Raw genomic sequence first — 18,221 nt, forward strand, 5'->3', positions numbered from 1 at the left:
CAAGTTGTTTTTTTAAAGGAAAGGTGGATTCTTTTTGTTTTTTCTTTGCTTTTTTTCTTTATTTTTATGTTTTTTTTTTTTTTAAAAAAAAAGCTTTCAATATAAGAGCATCTGTATTAAAAACCCCACGTGGTTGAAAGAAGCCCCCGGCCTGAGGCTGCCCCCACCTCACACAGCATCACCCCGCAATGCGGGGGCACCCGGCTGAGATGGAATCTGAAACTTTGGTCCCAAGAGTTCTCCAAAAAACAGCACTTCCAGCTTTGCTTTTAGGGAATCATAGGAGAAAGCATGGGATGCCCACAGCCTCGGACCCTTCCAGCACAGGACAAAGAGTGGGCAAAGCTGCAGGGCTACAGCATGGCCAGTCCCTTCCCAGAAAAAAACAGATTCCTTTCAACATAATTAAAAAATAAAATAAAGTGAAGGAATGATGAATTGAGGCTGGAATGTGGCTGCAAAGGGGACTGGATGGGGACAGCCCTGCTCAGCAGCTTTCCTCCTGGTGGTAATAGTGGTACCCGGGGGGGTCGGTGCCCAGCTCACCAGCGGCATTGGCTGCATCCCCTGGGGTGCCTTGTGGGCAGTATTTGGGATCATAGATCTGGCGACCCAGGCCGAAGACCTGCCCGCTCTGGTTGGCACCCTGGTTGGATCCCATCTGCAGTGACATGGAGGAGTTGTCACATTTCTCCAGCCCCATCTTGGCATCGTAGATGTGCCGTCGGGTGCCGGGTGCTGTCATGCCCACCTGGAAGGAAGGGAGGGATTGAGTGGGGCTCAGCACGGTGCTCCCCACAATGCCATCATCCCTCAGCCTTGTCCCCACCCAGCTCACCTGGCTGGCACATTTATTGGTGCCCATCTGCAGGCTGATGGTGGAGTGGTCCATGGGTGGCAGGATCTGGTTCTTGGGGTCGTAGAGGTGCCTCCTGGTGCCGTAGGCAGTCATGCCTGATTGGCTGGCACACTTATTGGTGCCCATCTGGGCAACAGAGAGTGGTGAGAAGCAAGCACTGCCCCATCCCCCCCACCATCCCCATCCTCCTCCAGGAGATGGCAGAGGAACCCCCCAGCTGTGATGTGGGGCACTGAGGGTTGGCAGCAGCCCACCTGCAGCCCGATCACGCACTGCCCAGCTTTCATCTTGGCCTCATCGAAGTTCCGTTGCTGCCGCTCGGAGTATTTCACACCAATGTCCACACCACTCTGCAGCCCCTTGGTCTTGGCCTTAGGAAAGGTGGTGAGGAATGAGGAATCTCAGATTTGGGGAGCTGCTGGGCACAGACCGCTGCTCATCCATCCCATGGAGCTGCTCCCATCCCTCCCCATGCTCTCACCATGCCCGCCAGTGCCAGCAGTGACACCTGCACCTGTGTCAGGTTCCCACTCTCAAAGAGGTCGTTGGCTTCAAAGAGGTCCACGGGGTTCATGCCGTAGCTGGCCATGGCCTTGATGAAGTTGGAGAGGTTCTCGAGCTGAGGAGAGGCACGGAGCAGTCAGGTTGTGGGGAGGGGGCACAGGACAGCCAGGTTACGGTGGGAGCATGGAAAGCTTGGGGGCTGCTTGCACCCACCTGGTGCCAGTTCAGTGCCGAGCGGTTGATCTTCCTCACCGAGTTGGGCTGCAGTTTGTTCATCAGCCTGGGGGGAGGTGGTGGTGGTGAGTTTGTGGGTACGAGGGTCGCCCCTCCCCAGGAGGATGCTGACATCACTTGGGGGTCTATGGACCCGCTCCTCCCAGCTGGGAGTGACGCAGCCCCACAGCACCGGGGATCCCAGAGCCCCCTTCCCTCTATTACCCCGAGGGCTCCCCATAGCTGGGTCTCCCAAACCATGCAGTGCCTGGAGGCCATGCTGACACCTTCCCATGGGTGCCGTGGGACTCACTCGCAGAGGATGACCCCATCCTTCAACCCCTTCTGGAAGTCGGCCCCGATCTGCCGCCCGGTGACGCTTTCGATCCACGTCCGCAGCTCTGCCTCCTTCTGTGGGTCGTATTTCTGGGCGAGCTGAGGGGAGGGGGGGGATGTGGGGTGGTCAGACACGGCCTTGTGTGCACCCCAAACCCCGTGGGGATTGCTCCCCAGCACAAGGCTGGTCACATTGCACAGCACAGCGTGAGGCGGGGTTTGGACAGCCCCAGGATATGTGATCAGTTGCAATTTCCTGGTGCACAGGAAGCCCAGATTCAGCGGTACAGAGACTGCTGAGGGGAGGAAGGAGAACATGAGCTGCAGCAGGGCCCTACGGTGTGCCCGAGGATGGAGGGAGACGGTGGAGAACAAAGCCACCGAGCATCTCCTGCACCGCCGGCTGCTGCTCTGCGCACAGGAGCTGTCCCAGCCCCGCGCGGCTCAATGCTGTCATCAGCACGGCCACATCCAGCACAGCCCGCAGTCTCACACGCGGTGACCCCGAGACTCTGCAAACTGTCAAAAAGGAAGAGGACGAGCTGCTGGCACGGCTGTTTCTCACCTCCGCCCACAGGACCCAGCACCGACCCCAGCCGCGCTCATCCCTCCCGCCGGGCCCTTCACGCCGCCGCGGATTCCTCGGCCACCGCGGCTATGCCAGGAATGCGGCCGCCTCCTCCCAGATGCAGAGCAGCCGTCCGGGAACGGCATCGCCTCGGCCCGACCGCGGGGACAGCAGATCTCAGCCTGGGTTGGAGCAGGGAAAGCTGTCGCAAGGAGAGGCTGAGAGCCCCGAGAGCCATCGCTGCACGGACACAGCACAGCCAAGAGCCCAGGGACTCCACGGGGCTCAGCTGTTCCCTGTGGGAGGGATGCTCAGCACTGTGCCTGCACTGCAGGGTCCCCAGGCTCCATCAGACACCTCTACGGAGCCTTGCACAGACAGAACCGAGGGGGAGCACAGCTCTCTGCAGTCTCCGTGCCTCAGTTTCCCTCTTAGTAGCCCTGGCGATGCGCTTTCTTGCACAGAAAACAGCTGGGGGGGTGTTCACCTCCCAGAACCTCAGAGGGTTCAGAAGAACACCCCAGGATAGATGCATGCTGCCCCATGAGAGAGCTATTCCCAAGAGCAATGGCCTCACAGCCCAGTCTCAAAGAGGAAGCTGGAGCTGACCAGAATACGAGGGTGAATCGGCCACCACGGTCACACTTGTGCCATCACGTGGGTGCTGGTGGGATCCCCCCACACACAGCTGACCTATGCCACAGCACTGATTCCTCTTGATTCCTCTCCCCCTCCCCCTCCCCCTGCTCGGAGGATGAAGCAGAGGAGCAGAGGGCCGTCCTGCAGCAGGAGCAGCCCACGAACAGACCCCATCACAGGACAGTGCTGCAGGTCCGACGGGTTCTCAGCAGTGATGTCAGCCTGCAGCCTGAGCAGCGGGGCCGTCAGACTGGCTCAGCTCTTGCTGAACCAAGCTAAAGCACCTGGGAGCAGGCAGCAGCGAGGCCCCGGCACGTGTCCACCCACTGGGTACAAGCAGAGGCCCGTCCTCATGCAGTGACGAAACCCAAATCCTGTGAGGCCGGGGAGGGAGAGCCCAGCTCGAGCTGTGTGCGCATCCCGCATCCTGCCTGTGTCCTGGGTTGGACATCCAGCCGTTGATCCCATCCCTGTGCTGCACGGGGAGCAGTGGTGCACAAGGAAGGGGAGGTGGCCGTTGCGCCCCCCCATGGCTGAGCTTCATTCCCAGAGCAGGTATAGGGCACAGCCTGGGTTGTGGATCCAGCCAGGGGGACCCAGCCCTGCTCTAAGGGTGGGAAGGGCAGCCCTCCGGGCAGCACCCTGCATCTTCTTGGGGTGCAAACAGCCCCAGCAGAGTAACCGGGTTCCACTGTGCCCTTCCAGCCTGACATCAGGGCCAAGTCCGAGCCCTGGGGTCCACCAAGAGGGACATCATTGGGTCGGGGCCGCCTCCCGAGGGATGCAAAGTGACCGGAGAACAGAGAGCTCGGGAGCAGAGCTGCACGGAGCCGGGGCCATCGCCCCACTCACCCCGCAGAGAACGGGACCGGGGCAAGAGTGGGGGCGGCCGGTGCCCGGGGACCCCTCCCAGACCCCCGGGGTCCCACGGATCAGAGTCAGAGCGCCTCACAACCGGATCGCGGCCCCGGCACAACCCGCGCCCCTGGACCCGGCTCTGCATCCTCCGGATGGCATCGAGACCCTCGGAAGACCCCCGGCATTTCTCTGCTCGCAAACCCCCGTTGACCCCGACACCCCCCCGCCCCCAGCGCGTCTCACCCGGTTCTTGACTTCCGCAGAGAGGCCGTAGGATGGGCCCTTGTTGAACTGCGAGCTGCTCATGGCGCGGCGGCGGCGGCGGAGCGGGGATCGACGGCGGGACCGGGAGAGACCGGGCGGGACCCGGCGGGGCGGGAGGAGGGGGGGGGGGGTCGGGCCCGGCCCCCCCGCGCTGATTGGACGGGCCCGAAATGCCCAAATAAGGGCAGGAGCCGCTCCGGACCCGCGCACCCCGACACGGACACGCGGGGGGCTCCGGGATCTCTCGGGACGGGGGTTGGAAGCGGAGCCGCCCAGAGCACGCGTGGGCACGGCCCGACACGGGGACACCCCCACGGGTGTGGGGCACTACGGACACGCACACGCGTGTGCAAGCCCCGAACACGTGCGCGTAGTGATGCTCACAACCGGGATACGCGCGGCCACGCGCTCCCGCTTGCACACCCATCCGCACGCCCCCGCCCCGCCCCCCCCGTTGTCCGACCCCCCCCCCGGTCCGGCCGTCTCCCCGCATCCCCATCCCGCATCTCCCCGCTCCCCGACCCTCTGCTCGCTTTGCGGAGGGTGACCGAGGGCTGCACGGCTGCGTTGTGCTGTGGGTGGGGTCCTGGGGGGGACCGCAGGTGTGGGCGGGGACCCGAGGGGAGAGCAGAGCCGGGCTGGGCTGAACCGAGTGCTGGAGGCCCCGCAACCCCCGCACTGCGCATCCATCGGTTAACAGAAGGACCTGACGGCCCCACAGCCCCAATCCCGGGGAATCCGTCCTCCCTGGGCCGCAAAACTCCACGACGAATCCCCGGCACCCGCACGCTGAGAGCCGCACAGCACCGGGGGGGCGGCCGAAGACCCCTTCCTCCCGGCCTCGTGCCCTCGCCGCACATTTAGCTTTTCCTGTTTCAGCTTTGCCTGCGAACCCAATGAGGAAATAAGGCGGTGTCACATGCGCTGCGCTGACAGTTGGCCCCAGCGAATGCTGCCGGAGGGGTAGAGGAGCGCTGCTGGCAGCCCGGGGTCCCCCCAGGGCCGCCCTATAACCATGTTCTCCCGGAAGAAGCGTGAGTTGATGAAGACCCCCTCCATCTCCAAGAAGAGCCGCGCAGGGAGCCCCATCCCGCAGACTTTGCCGGTAAGTGCGGTGGGGAGGGAAGGATGGGATGGCAGGAGGGATGCGAGGAGGAAGGAAATGAGGAAGGACTCCACCGACGGGGCCGGGGGGACTTTGCTCCAGATGAAGGGGATGCAGCAACAGCCGAAGGATCCGGCACGCAGGGCTGGGGCTGCAGCAGAACATGGAGAGGTGGTGGAGGGACCGAGAGACCCTGACTGCTCAGGGGCAGGAGCAGGGGAAGTGAGGCTTGGCCAGCCCCACACCACGGCTCTGTTATGGGTTTATTTACTCATCGGTGACCCGGAGTGTAAGAGGAAGCGCTTCTCCTCTGTGGGGCGGCCAGCAGACGGGGTTCCTCAGCCCGCCCCGCGCCTGCGCTGCTCCCCAACCCACGGGACGGGGCCACCGGCCTCAGCCCGCCCGCAGCTCCTCGCAGGGTCACCCATCCCCATCCTCATCCCCACCTCTTCCCCACGGTTCTCCCCGGCTGAGGGGTCTATGGGTGGGCGCAGCCTGCAGGCGCTGGGATGCTCGGCCGGGCGGCGGGGCGGAACAGCTACAGCCCCTACGCTGCCGGGCGCCGCAGGACGGGGACGGTCAACTCTCCAAAGCTCTCCCTGGATTCGCTGCCCCGCTCGCCCTCCGTGCGGCTGACGGTACGGGGATGGTGGGAGGGAGCAGCCCGTGGGATCTGCAGTGCCCTCATCAGCTCTGCTCTGGGTGCTGCCATCTGCGTGGCCTCGTGTTCCAGGGCAGGATTGGAGGAAGGTGCTGCAGTGTTTGCCCCATTGCTGCCAAATGGTCCCAGCACACTCGTGGTGCACAGCTGAGGCTGTGTGGGGATGGAGGGGTGCGGGACCCAACCCCATCAGTGATGGCTTTGGGGCACGGGGGCTTGGGAGGTGCTGTCGGCCTCTCCCTTGGGGTGATTTCACCCCTAGAAATCTCTGTGTGTCTGCAACAATTCTGTATTGCTTGCAATTGCTGGCCCCGGGGGGCATCCCCAACCCCACAGTGTTGAGGACATGCTGGACTTGGCCAGGCAGAAAAAGAGGAAGGGATGTGCAGGGTCAGATCCTGCTGTCAATGAAACCCACCATCCTCGGGCAACACCATCCCCAGGGTGACACTCACACTGTGCTGTGCTCCTACAGGATCTGTCCCGCAAGGACTGCCTGGAAGCTCCCAGTTCTGGGGAGCTGCCCCCCACCAGCTCCAAACTCAGCAGCAGTCCCAGCGCTGTGGGCACCCTGAAACGCCCCACCAGCCTCAGCCGCCATGCCAGCGCCGCCGGCTTCCCTCTCACTGCTGCCAACCCCAGGGCTGTCCCTAAGGGTCACAAGACCCCTACATCCTACAGCCCCATGGAGGGTGGGGAGGGTCTTTTCATCGATGTGGAGGACATCTCCCAGCTGCTGACTGACGTGGCGCGGTTCGCGGATGCCCTGGAGAACCTGCGGGATGTGGTGCTGCGTGATGGTGAGTGCTGGGCTGGGTGCCCCCCAAGTGGCCACGGTGGGGGAGTGGGGACTGGGGGACCACAGGACCCCCACGGCATCGCCTGCTAACCCGTGGCACAGGGCTGTGGGGCTCCAGGGATGAAGGCTCCAGCCCTGTGCCTGGTCTGATGGCTGGGGGTCCCTGCCCTGGGGGCTGTGCAGAGCTGGGGGCCCAGGGGCTGAGGGTGGTGGGTGGCTGCTGGGAGCTCAGAGCCAGGATAACACTGCTTCCTGCCTGCGAGCTATTTTCATCCGCCCGCTTTCCTGTTTACAGCATAGCAGTGCCAGCTGCCTGGTAGTGGCCCCGGACCCCATGGGGCACCAGCACACCCCCGGCCCCTGGCCCTCATCCCCTTTGGGATGGGGATGATGCTCGAAGCAGGAGAGGGGCTGTGGGGTTGCAGGGCTGTGAGGCTGTGGTCTGCGGGGTTGCAGAAAGCAGCCACTATGGTTGCTCCCCACGGTGAGGTGGGGCTGCTGGGATCACATGGTGCCCTGTTTTCAGCAAACATGTTGACGCATCCTCACTCACAGTGGAAAACAGCCGTGCCCAGATGTGGGGAACATGGTGTGGGAAAGGAGAGAGAGAGCAAAGTCCTTCCCTACCTGGAGCTGGGGGCCAGGCTGCTGTTCTCAGTGCATCCCTGAGGGATGCTGAGCACTGCCTGAAGGGGCAGCCAGCACCCTGCCCTGAGCTCATACATTGCTTCCCCTGGCCCTGGGCACTGGGTAGGGGCTGTGACATGATGCTGGACCCCACGGGACACAGCCAAGCCAATGGATGGGGCAGGATCGTGTGACCAGCAGGGAGGAGGGGAGGAAATGGGAAGGAAATTCCCAAACCGCTTTCAAAGGAAAAATTTACTACCGAGGAAAAAATGCCTCCAAGGCGTGTCTGCACCATGGCAGGGGTGAGCACAGTACCAGGGATGGGGTGCATACAGGGGTGAAGTGCTGCCCTTTCTCCTGCAGACCCCAAGGAGTCCCAGCGGCCGCAGGCTCACGAGTGTCTGGGCGAAACTCTGCGGGTGCTGCGCCAGGTGATCAACAAATACCCACTGCTCAACACTCTGGAGACACTGACAGCAGCAGGGACCCTCATATCCAAAGTGAAGGGTGAGCCCAGGGCGGGGAGCTCCGTCCCATTCCCACCCCGTGCTGGGAAGCTCATTTTGGGGCTGCCTGGAGCAGGGCTGCCAATGGTTGGCGCACAGAATGAAGGCGCTGACATCCAAACCCCAGCCCTATTCCACCCCCCTGCTCTGGTTCTACATCCCCATGTTTGTGAGTGGGGTCTGTAGGCTCTGGTCCCACCCGGGGCAGAGCAGTTACAGCTGTGATGGGGAGGGTGGGGGGTGGGAGGGCTGTGGTAACCGCAGGCACAGCACAACACTGCGTCACCGCTTCCTGGACACCGAGCTGTAACCACACGGGGACAGGAAACCTCGGTGCTGGCAGTGCTCTGCCATGGGGCCAACCCCATATGGGGGCCCTGGGATGGAGTGATGATGAGGATCTGGGTCCTCACCGAGCTGCCAGCATGGCAGAACTGTGTTCCTCTGTTGTCCTGACCTCCTCGTGCCCCTGACCCCAGTGCTCAGGATGTGCGTGAGATGGTCCGTGCTGTGGGTTGGAGGGCGCACAGTGGTGATGGGGCTCCTCCTTCTCCCCCACCTGCAGGCTTCCATTATGAATCCAACAACGAGACAGACAAGAGGGAGTTTGAGAAAGCTGTGGAAACCATCGCGGTGTCCTTCAGCAGCACGTAAGGGTTTTGCACCGCCGTCCCTGGATGCGGATGGGGTGCTGGGAGGTGGCTCTGCTTTGTCACCGCTGCTCCTCCTCTGGCTGACTGTGTTCCTCTTGTCACAGCGTCTCTGAGTTCCTCATGGGGGAGGTGGACAGCAGCACCATCCTCTCCATCCCACCCAGCGATCAGAATCAGGTGTGTGCTGCCTGCTGGGGGTCTGCTGGGGTCTCAGCCCTAACCCTGAGCACAGGGGTCCCCTCTGACCACTCCCGTTTTTCTGACGCATTCCTTCCTTTTCCGATTTCCCAAAGTCTATGGAGAGCCTCTATGGGGGGATTCCTGGGCCTGGAGGGGATGGTGTGCTCTCGGGCATGGAGAGCTATGACACAGGTGAGCAAGCAGCCATTGGGGTGGTCAGACAACAGAAATGGGCTCTGCCATCACCACCAGGACATCATCCTGGGCTGAGCTGCCCCTGGGGGCACAGCTGAGAGGAGATGGCAGAGCTGCTGCTGTGGGCATTGGGGTCTTCCTGGCTATTCTGGGGGTCCTGGGACCAGCCCAGCAATCAGCAGCAGCACGGTTTGGGATCACTTCCCTTCTCCTCTGTCCCCACATCACAGTCCGTCCGGCGGCTGAGGAGGTGGATGTGATGCTGCAGCGCTGTGAGGGAGGTGTGGATGCTGCCCTGCAGTATGCCAAGAACATCTCCAAGTACATGAAAGACCTCATCGGGTACCTGGAGAAAAGGACAGCGCTGGGTGAGACGTGTGGGGGGGAATGGCCCTGGGGTGGGGGATGGTCCTGAGAGCACTGCATGGGGTGAAGGAGCCGGAGCTGTTGGATCTGGAAGTGGGAGATTCCTGAAGTTCTTGACTTGCATCTAAGAAGGAACCCAACAAGCATAGAAACCCTTCTGTTTTGTCTCTCTTCACTTCCAACCTTTCTCTTCCAGAAATGGAGTTTGCCAAAGGGCTCCAGAAGATGGCAAACAGCTGCAAGCAAACCTTCACGCAGGAGGTAAAGCCAGGCTGGAGCTCCCCAGCTCCGAGACGTCCTGGAGCTGACAGCATCAGCCTCGTGTTGAGCCTCAGAGTGCTGCTTTTGTTCCTCAGACCAGCATGCCCTTCCTGTCCATCTACCTGCTGGCACTGGAGCAGGACATGGAATACGGCACGTCGGTCCTGCAGACCGTCACCACGCTGCAGCATCAGACCTTCCTGCAGGTGAGCATGCAGTGCACGGTGCAGCTCCTGCCAGGGCTCCGTGCAGGGCTGTGCTTTGCCAGCTGCACCATTTGCTCCTGCAGCCACTGACTGTGAGGCGCCTGGAGCACGAGAAGAGAAGGAAGGAGATCAAGGAGCAGTGGCACCGCGCACAGCGGAAGCTGGTGAGGCATGGAGGCATCCACCCATCCATCCATCCATCCACCCATCCATCTGTCCATCTGTCCATCCACCCATCTATCCATCCACCCATCTATCCATCTATCCATTCATCCATCCACTCATCCATCCATCCATCCATCCACTCATCCATCCATCCACCCATCCATCTATTCACCCATCCATTCATCCACCCATCTGTCTATCCATCCACCCACCCATCCACCCATCCATCCATCCATCCATCCATCCATTCACCCATCCAGCCATCCACCCATCTATCCATCTATCCATCCATCCATTCATCCATCTACCCATCCATCCATCCATCCACCCATCCATCCATTCACCCATCCATCCATCCACCCATTCACCCACCCATTCACCCATCCATTCACCCATCCACCCATCCATCCATCCACCCATTCACCCACCCATTCACCCATCCATCCATCCACCCATCCATTCACCCATCCACCCATCCATCCATCCACCCATTCACCCATCCATCCATCCATCCATCCATCCATCCATACATCCACCCATCCATTCACCCATCCACCCATCCATCCACCCACCCACCCATCCATCCACTCATCCATCCATCCACCCATTCACCCATCCATCCACCCATCCATTCACCCATCCATCCATCCACCCATTCACCCATCCATCCATCCATCCATCCATCCATCCATCCATCCACCCATCCATTCACCCATCCACCCATCCATCCACCCACCCACCCATCCATCCACTCATCCATCCATCCACCCATTCACCCATCCATCCACCCATCCATTCACCCATCCATCCATCCATCCATCCATCCATCCATCCATCCATCCATCCATCCATCCATCCACCCATCCATTCACCCATCCACCCATCCATCCATCCACCCATCCATCCATCCATCCATCCATCCATCCATCCATCCATCCATCCATCCATCCATCCACCCACACATCCATCCACCCATTCACCCATCCCACCCATCCACCCATCCTTGCAGCTTTGTGCAGGGTGACCCTCGCAGGGCTCAGCCCTCACCCTGGTTCTCCTCCTTTGGCAGCAAGACGCAGAGGTGAACCTGCGGAAGGCCAAGCAGGTGTACATGCAGCGCAGCGAGGAGCACGAAAAGGCCAAATATATGGCAGTGAGAGCAGAGGAGGAGCAGCAGAGCACCGCCAGCAACGTCACCACCAAAACCCTGGACAAGAAGAGGCGGCTGGAAGAGGAGGCCAAGAACAAGGTGGGTGCCCAGCAGCTCCAGGCACGGCTTTGCGGGGCTCTTTTTGCTCCTTGGCGCACGAGGCAGAAGCACAGGGGCTGAAAGCTCACCCTGACCTCACACACAGAGCAGCTCCAGCACAGGGAGGCAGCTCCCATCCCATTCCACACCTCTGAGCAGCTTCCATCTCCCCTCTCCCACCCCTCAGGCAGAAGAGGCCATGGCCACCTACCGGACCCTCGTGGCAGATGCCAACACGCAGAAGCAGGAGCTGGAGGACACCAAGGTGAACTCCCTGAGACAGATCCACGAGCTGATCAAACAGAGCGACCAGGTCATCAAACTGGTGAGTTGGGAGTGCTGGGAGGGCTGGGAGGGGGTCCAGAGGGCTCCACAGAGCCAAGGGCTGCATCCCCAGCCCCACTCAGCACTCCTAATTCTCCACCTGGCAGTGGATTCTCCTCCCCCTAACTCCTGCCCTGACTTTCTCCCCGTTGTTTTTAGGCCACCATCGCCTTCTATCAGATCATGCACATGCAGACAGCGCCGCTGCCCGTTTATTTCCAAACTCTGTGTGAGAGCAGCAAGCTGTACGACCCCGGGCAGCAATACGCCTCCCATGTCAAGCAGCTGCAGCGAGGGGATGAACCCGACACGCAGTACGACTTCGAGCCCTACGTGTCCCACAACGCCTGGTAGGAGAGGAGGGGGAAATCACTGCTCCTCTGCACCAACCTCAGCTGCAGGGAGGGTTCCTGCAGACAGAGGCTGCTTGGTGCGGGAGCGGAGGGCTTCCATCTCAGCTCTGGTGGATAGCAGCTACTTTTGGAGTGGATTTTCTAGCATCCCTACATCCCCTTGGACACGGCCCTTCTCCTCCCTCCCCATCACCAGGTCCCCCTTCACCCGCACACGGAAGGGCAGCTTCAACGCCAGCGACTTCTCCACGAGTGGTGGCTCTGATGGGGCTGGGCTGCCCAGGGATGGGAGCAGCACAGATGGACCCAGAGAGACCCAGGGTGGGACGCTGGCAGAGCGCAGAGGTGAGAAAAGCCCAGCCCTGAGCAAATGCTTCTGGTATCAGAGCTGCTCTGTGTGGCATCCCTGAGCACGGGGACAGCCCCAAATGGCCAGCCCTCCTTCCCACAGCAGGGAGGGGACACCAGGTGCACAAATCCTGGCCGACCACCTCCGAAGCTGACAGCAGCCTGGATTCCAGCACAGGTGGGTGCAGAACCTGGGCTGTCCTTCACCTTCTGGTAGAACCCACCTGAAGGCAGCACCTCACTGCCAGGCAGCAGCAGCACTGTCTTTTTTCTTTCATTTTTCCTTTTTATCTTTTCCTTTTTACCTTTTCCTTTTTCTTTATATCTTTTCCTTCCCTCCCCTCCCTCCCCCTTCCCTTTCTTTTCCTTTTCCTTTTAGCTTTCCCTAAGAATTAAGACTCCACCACAGGCAACTGCTGATCCCAACCTATTGGGATGGGATGGGATGGGATGGGATGGGATGGGATGGGATGGGATGGGATGGGATGGGATGGGATGGGGACCACTGAACCTGTGCTGCACCCATGGGAAGGTGCAGCTCCCGCAGCCCTTGTTTCCTCTAGCAATCCCTCTCCCCAGCTGCAGGAACCCAGAGAGCACAGAAACCCTTCTGTTTCATCTCTCTTCACTTCCAACCTTTCTCTTCCAAAGTTCATCTTGTTGTCCTGCTCCACCTCCACTCCTTGCTGCAGGGACAGCCACAAGCCCCCAGAATCCGCTCCCCCTTCCCCACCACCACCCCTCCCAGCTCTCAAACCAAGCTTTGCTTTGGCAGGAGAGTTCAGCCACAAACTGCAACGCTTGTCATCCAATGGCACCATGTCCTCCAGCGAGGAGCTGGGAGAGAAGGATGAGAACGCTGCATCCTTTGAGCAGAGTATGTGATGGAGTGGAGATGTGCTGTGCTGTGTGGGGTCTCTGCTGTCCCCCCCTTCTGCTGGGAGGAGAGCTGAAACACCAACGAGTCCATGGGGAGCACAACACCATTCCCACTAGGCAGGGACGGACCCTGTGCAAAGCAGTGGCAACAGCCCTTGGTTAGCTGGAATGTGGCCCAACGCCATGCGTGGCAGCATGTCCCATGTGTCCACATGTCCTGTGTGTCCGTGTGTCCCCAGTCCCATGTGTCCGTATGTCCCAGCGTGTCCTGTGTGTCTGTGCATCCCTTATGTTTACGTGTCCCATGTGTCAGCGTGACCCCACGTGGCTCAGGTGTCTGCATGTCCCACGTGTCCGTGTGTCCCATGTGTCCGTGTGTCCCATGTGCTGGCATTCCAGGGCCCCACATGACAGCGATCCTTCTGCTCGAGCCTCACTCTGCCTGACCTCTAAGGAGACAGAATGCTGACGTGTCCCTTTGTGCCCTTCCTATAGGCATCAATGGGATCACCCCAGAGATGGCAGCACCCACGGGACCCTTCCGGAACGTGGGTTTGTCCAGGGCAGCCCAGACCCACCGGCTGAGGAAGCTGCGGACCCCCTCCAAATGCAGGGAATGTAACAGCTACGTGTATTTCCAGGGGGCAGAATGTGAGGAGGTAATGCTTGGGATGTGGGAGGATTGGGGAGGTGCCCACAGCTCTGCACAGCGCTGCCACGTGTGCCTTCCCAGCCCCGCTGCCTCCCACCTCCGAGCCTTTCCTTGTCTCCCAGTGCTACCTGGCGTGCCACAAGAAGTGCTTGGAGACCTTGGCCATCCAATGTGGGCACAAAAAGCTCCAGGGGAAGCTGCAGCTTTTTGGGCAGGACTTCCTGAAGGCGTCTCAGGGCAGCGCTGATGGCATCCCCTTCATCGTCAAGAAGTGCATCTCTGAGATTGAGAAGCGGGCGCTGAAAACCAAGGTGAGCCCTCTGCCCTCCCCTCTGCTCCAGCTGCTTGCCCTCCAGACGGGCTCTGTCCTGCTGTGAGAACCCAGCACAGCCCTCAGGTTCTGAGATAGGAGCCACGAGGTCCCAAAACAAAACAAACTGACACGTCCTGCACTCCCTCTCTTCCCTACAAAAGGGGAACAGCAGCGATGTCTGAGCTGCAACAGCTCCTCCAAACCTCCTGAGAGGGATTTCCACCCTTGGAGGAATGGATGGGAGCCGAGAGCTCGTGCAAACCCAAAGAGAAACGTTCAGCTTTGGTTTTCTCCCCTTGGCAGGGCATCTACAGGGTGAACGGTGTGAAGACCCGCGTGGAGAAACTCTGCCAGGCCTTTGAGAACGGGAAGGAGCTGGTGGAGCTTTCCCAGGCATCCCCACACGACATCAGCAACGTGCTGAAGCTCTACCTGAGACAGGTTGGGGAGGAGGGGGGGGGTGAGGGTAGAAGTGATTCCCGGTGATCCCAGCAATTTGTGTCTGGAGGGGGAAATCCTGCTGCAAACTGGGCTGACAGCTGCCTGCTGGTGGGTCAGAGCCCCTCCTATCCAGGCTGGCCCGATGATGGAGGTGTGTGCAGGAAGGGCTCTCCTCCAGCTGCAATCTCACTGCACATCTCAGGGCAGCTCTACGTGTCTGCCTCCAGCGAGCCCTCGCACAGCATCAGCTGCAGCAGCAACGTCCCTGCCCACGGCAACGCAACGCCAAGCGCTGCACCGTCCCTCCCCTTTGCAGCTGGGGAAGCGGCAGGAAAAAGGGAAGTGGCCGTAAAGGTCAGCCTGCAGCTCGCTTCTCCCAGCCTGCAGCACCGTCTCTGCCATCAGCTCAGTCCTGCACCGAAACGCAAACCCCGACCCACATCCTCAAACGGGGCAGGAGGAGAGGAAGCAGCTTCTGTCTGCAGCCTCACGGCTTAACCCTTTGTGCTGGAGGCAGAGGAGGCTTCTCCCCACGTCCCCACACAGCAAAAAAGGGGCTGTGAGCTCCTGGATCGGGAGAGCAGAGAGCAAAGAGAGGAAGAGATCGGCCCCGTGCTGCGATCCGGGCTCAGCGCACTGCAGAGCAATCGGTTTAAAGTCCCTGTGCAGGAGTTCTGCTCTGCTGCAAAGCAATCCATCCCCAGCAGGCATCTGGGGAAGGCGCTGCAGAACTGCCAGGAGCTGCATGAATGCACTCAGGTTGCTTTATGCAAACTACAAAGCAAAACGCTCCTCCTGACGGCCCCGGCGCTGCAGGCTGCGCTGATTTCTTCTCACCTCCTCCTCCTCCCGGGGAGCAATTAGCACCGTCCTATTTAACGAGCTCTTATCTATAGGGAAAGCGCGCACACACCGCAGGCTGGGTTGTTTGTTTGTTTGTTTGTTTGTTTGGTCTTTTTTTCTTTTGCTGAAGGGAAAAAGCGCATTCTCCATCTGGAGACCTGAAGGGTTTATCTCGCACTGTTCTCCCCGCAGCTGCCCGAACCCATCGTGCCGTTCCGGATGTACAACGCGCTGATGGGAGCAGCCAAGGAGAGCCTGCAGGGAGGCACTGAAGCCAAAGGGAGGAGTGGGAAAGGGGGTCCGGAGCTGGTGGACAAAGGAGCCGACACCGACCGAGTGGTGGTGAACCTGGTGCTGAAACTGAAGGAGCTGCTGAAGGAACTCCCGTGGGAAAACAGAGCCACGCTGCAGTACCTCCTGGAGCACCTGAGGAGGTGAGGAGGGCGGTCCGGGCTGAGGGGCTGTCACTTCTGTCCCCGCGGTGGGATGGGAAAGGGGCGCAGCCGCCGCCTGCTCTCATGGATCTCCTCATTCAGGATCGTGGAGGTGGAGCAGGACAACAAGATGACCTCCAGCAATCTGGGCATCGTCTTCGGGCCGACGTTGCTGCGGCCACGACCCACGGATGCCACCATCTCTCTGTCCTCGCTGGTGGATTACCCCCACCAGGCACGCGTCATCGAGGCGCTCATCATCTTCTACCCCACCGTCTTTGAGGACAAGGACAGCACGCTGACTGCTGACGACAGTGAATTCACCCCGGTATGGGCTGTGGGGAGGGAGCAGCAAGGGGGGGGGGGGGCATTAGGTTGGCCTTATGTGCTCCCCCCTCACATGGATCCCTCCAGCAGGACGAGCCCACGGCCGCTCCGTGCCCACAGCCCCCGGGGAAGGGCGACCTGGGGTACAACGTGGGAGCTTTTGGGGGTGAGTGAGGGGTCTGGGGCGGTGCGAAGGGCTGCAAGGAGGGCTCTGGGTTCTCACTGCTGCCCCAAGCCTTGGGGACAGCCAACCTCCTCATCGCTGTGAGGGGCTCGGGGGTGAGGCAGCGCAGCGGCAACTTCACACCTTCATACGGACCCACAGATCCCAGCGAGAGGTCGGTGGATTCTGACTCAGAACTGGAGGACGGTGGGGAGCCGGGGGGCAGCGGGCAGCTGAGAAAACAGGAGAGTGAAACGAGCACGGATGAAGCTCCGTTCTACGAGGAGGGCAGCGAGGGGCAGCGCAGCCGCACGTGCAGCACCGGGCAGTCGGACACCGAGGGCTCTGCGCTGCGCTGCACTGCAGGAGAGCACAGCGACCCCGAAGAGGAGCCTGAGAGCATTGCCACCGCTGCAGCTCAGCAGTGAGAGCAGCCCCAGGCAGTGATGGCTCAGCTGATGAAGCTCGAGTTGCTGCTTGTGTACAACGACGGGCATTTTGATGTTCGGCCCTCCCCGCGTTGCACGGTCTCAGGGTTTTTTGGATGTGTGTTTGATCTCCAAAATCTATGCTGTGAGGGCAGCGGGGGGAGATGCAGGATGCCTGAACCAAGCTAGCAGCCCCCTCCACCGTGAGCTTTTTGGCTTTTTGTTTTGTTTTGTATAAGGTAACCCTTCAATGCAAACCCACTACCTCTGCTGGCAACGGAACTCGAAGGGTTAAAGAGGACCAAAATGGTTTTTAAAGTTATGAAACTTTTCTGCACTGAAGCATAGAAAAAAAAAAAAAAAAAAGAGCTTAGAAAGAGCTGAAAGCTGCTTTCCTTCCACCACTCTGCTCATATCCACACTGCTCCCCACTGCCTTCAGAGGCCAGGAGCCCAATAGGTCCAAAGAAACTGCACGTATCCGAAGCTGTTCTCTAATACTCAGACCATTCCTCAGTGAAATGCTGGGTACTCCCTCACCTCTTGTGCCACCTCCTCCTGTCTCAGTCCTCTGCTGCAGGCAGGGAGGGCATCCATGCAGACCAGGCAGCAAAGGGAGAGCTGGGACTGCTTTCCAGCCAAGGAAGCCGAGCAGAGCGGCATCCCAGCTGGAGATGCACTGAACTGGAAGGGTTAACAGAGCTCATTAATGGAGGATGAGGTGATGGAGAGGAGGTGGGATCCCTTTGGAGGATCATCTCCACCAGGAAGAGCGGGCTGCTAACGGCCACAGCTCTCAGACAAATCAGAAAAGCATCTCAACACAAGAGATAAAAAGGTACACGAAACCAAAGTTCCATTTACAGCCAACTGGTTTGCAACTGAGCCAAAGGAGAGCTCCAGATACCTGGGGGCACATCTGCTCCAGAGCTCTTCGCCACGACGCCACTGGATCCTTCCAGCACATCATTCTCATGGTAGCAGGAAAACGAAGCTGAGTGCCACCTGTTGCTACCAGAACTGCTACTGCAGCGGTACCACGAGTGCGTGCGAGGATGGATGATGGTGAATGAGAGTGAAGGAAGGGACAAAAGCAATGCTTGAGCTTCACATGGTACCGAGCGCCCTTCTATTTGTATATAAAGTCAGCATGGAGAAAGGAAAAATGTTCTTTTGTGACAATGCCTGTGCTGCTGTATGAAGCTGCGTGTTTTGCTGCGTTCAGACTGTTGTGCTTCCAGAAAGAATAAAATCCCTGTGTTCTAACTGCTGTCTGTCCTGGAGATCAGTGCCTTCCACACTCATGTGCCCATGGGTTCCAAGCACTGTAAGGAAGCACTTCAAGTACTTCTAAGAAGTAAACTAAAAACCCTCTGCAATATCTGATAAGCAGGGTCTCAGAACGAGGGTCAGAGGTAGAACAGTGAGGTAAGGCTGAACCACAGAACTCGAGCAGCAACAAATCCCACAGGGAATGGCACATACAGAATTGCTCATGGC

At 59.9% G+C, this 18,221-nt stretch overlaps 2 protein-coding genes across 8 annotated transcripts; one reads left to right on the forward strand and one right to left on the reverse strand.

Moving 5' to 3' along the window:
* Positions 1-51: 51 nt before the first annotated feature.
* On the reverse strand, positions 52-4,356 carry CNN2 (calponin 2). The gene is made up of 7 exons (XM_031604202.2): positions 4,221-4,356; positions 1,890-2,011; positions 1,577-1,643; positions 1,341-1,478; positions 1,114-1,230; positions 839-985; positions 52-751 (listed from the first exon to the last, which is right to left on the reverse strand). The coding sequence occupies exons 1-7, from the start codon at positions 4,281-4,283 to the stop codon at positions 488-490; spliced, it is 918 nt and encodes a 305-aa protein (XP_031460062.1). The 5' UTR covers positions 4,284-4,356; the 3' UTR covers positions 52-487.
* A 415-nt stretch (positions 4,357-4,771) lies between these two features.
* ARHGAP45 (Rho GTPase activating protein 45) lies at positions 4,772-17,987 on the forward strand. Of its 7 annotated transcripts, none has more exons than XM_090126206.1 (23): positions 4,772-5,984; positions 6,483-6,807; positions 7,800-7,943; positions 8,508-8,592; positions 8,700-8,772; positions 8,889-8,967; positions 9,201-9,338; positions 9,533-9,597; positions 9,693-9,803; positions 9,887-9,967; positions 11,038-11,217; positions 11,405-11,542; positions 11,701-11,891; positions 12,091-12,239; positions 12,349-12,420; positions 13,018-13,119; positions 13,617-13,780; positions 13,896-14,084; positions 14,390-14,527; positions 15,563-15,804; positions 15,907-16,132; positions 16,219-16,297; positions 16,457-17,987. In XM_090126206.1, the coding sequence occupies exons 1-23, from the start codon at positions 5,856-5,858 to the stop codon at positions 16,720-16,722; spliced, it is 3,366 nt and encodes a 1,121-aa protein (XP_089982332.1). In that variant the 5' UTR covers positions 4,772-5,855; the 3' UTR covers positions 16,723-17,987. The 7 variants fall into 7 exon arrangements, with proteins under 7 accessions (XP_089982332.1, XP_089982330.1, XP_089982331.1 ...); XM_090126204.1 differs by having other exon boundaries at positions 4,773-5,984; positions 12,346-12,420; XM_090126205.1 differs by having other exon boundaries at positions 4,773-5,984; positions 12,346-12,420; positions 16,222-16,297.
* Positions 17,988-18,221: the final 234 nt, after the last annotated feature.

The sequence above is a fragment of the Phasianus colchicus genome, chromosome 28 (genome assembly GCF_987193195.1).
Source record: "Phasianus colchicus chromosome 28, bPhaCol1.hap1.1, whole genome shotgun sequence".
NCBI classification, from domain to species: domain Eukaryota; kingdom Metazoa; phylum Chordata; class Aves; order Galliformes; family Phasianidae; genus Phasianus; species Phasianus colchicus.

Coding starts and splice junctions, on each gene's coding strand:
- ARHGAP45 (XM_090126204.1), top strand. CDS start 5,856: ATGCTCGGCCGGGCGGCGGGGCGGAACAGCTACAGCCCCTACGCTGCC. Junction 7,944..8,507: donor CCTCATATCCAAAGTGAAGG/GTGAGCCCAGGG, acceptor CCCCACCTGCAG/GCTTCCATTATGAATCCAAC. Junction 12,421..13,017: donor CAGCCTGGATTCCAGCACAG/GTGGGTGCAGAA, acceptor TTGCTTTGGCAG/GAGAGTTCAGCCACAAACTG.
- CNN2 (XM_031604202.2), bottom strand. CDS start 4,283: ATGAGCAGCTCGCAGTTCAACAAGGGCCCATCCTACGGCCTCTCTGCG. Junction 1,644..1,889: donor GATGGGGTCATCCTCTGCGA/GTGAGTCCCACG, acceptor ACCTCCCCCCAG/GCTGATGAACAAACTGCAGC. Junction 1,231..1,340: donor TGCTGGCACTGGCGGGCATG/GTGAGAGCATGG, acceptor ACCTTTCCTAAG/GCCAAGACCAAGGGGCTGCA.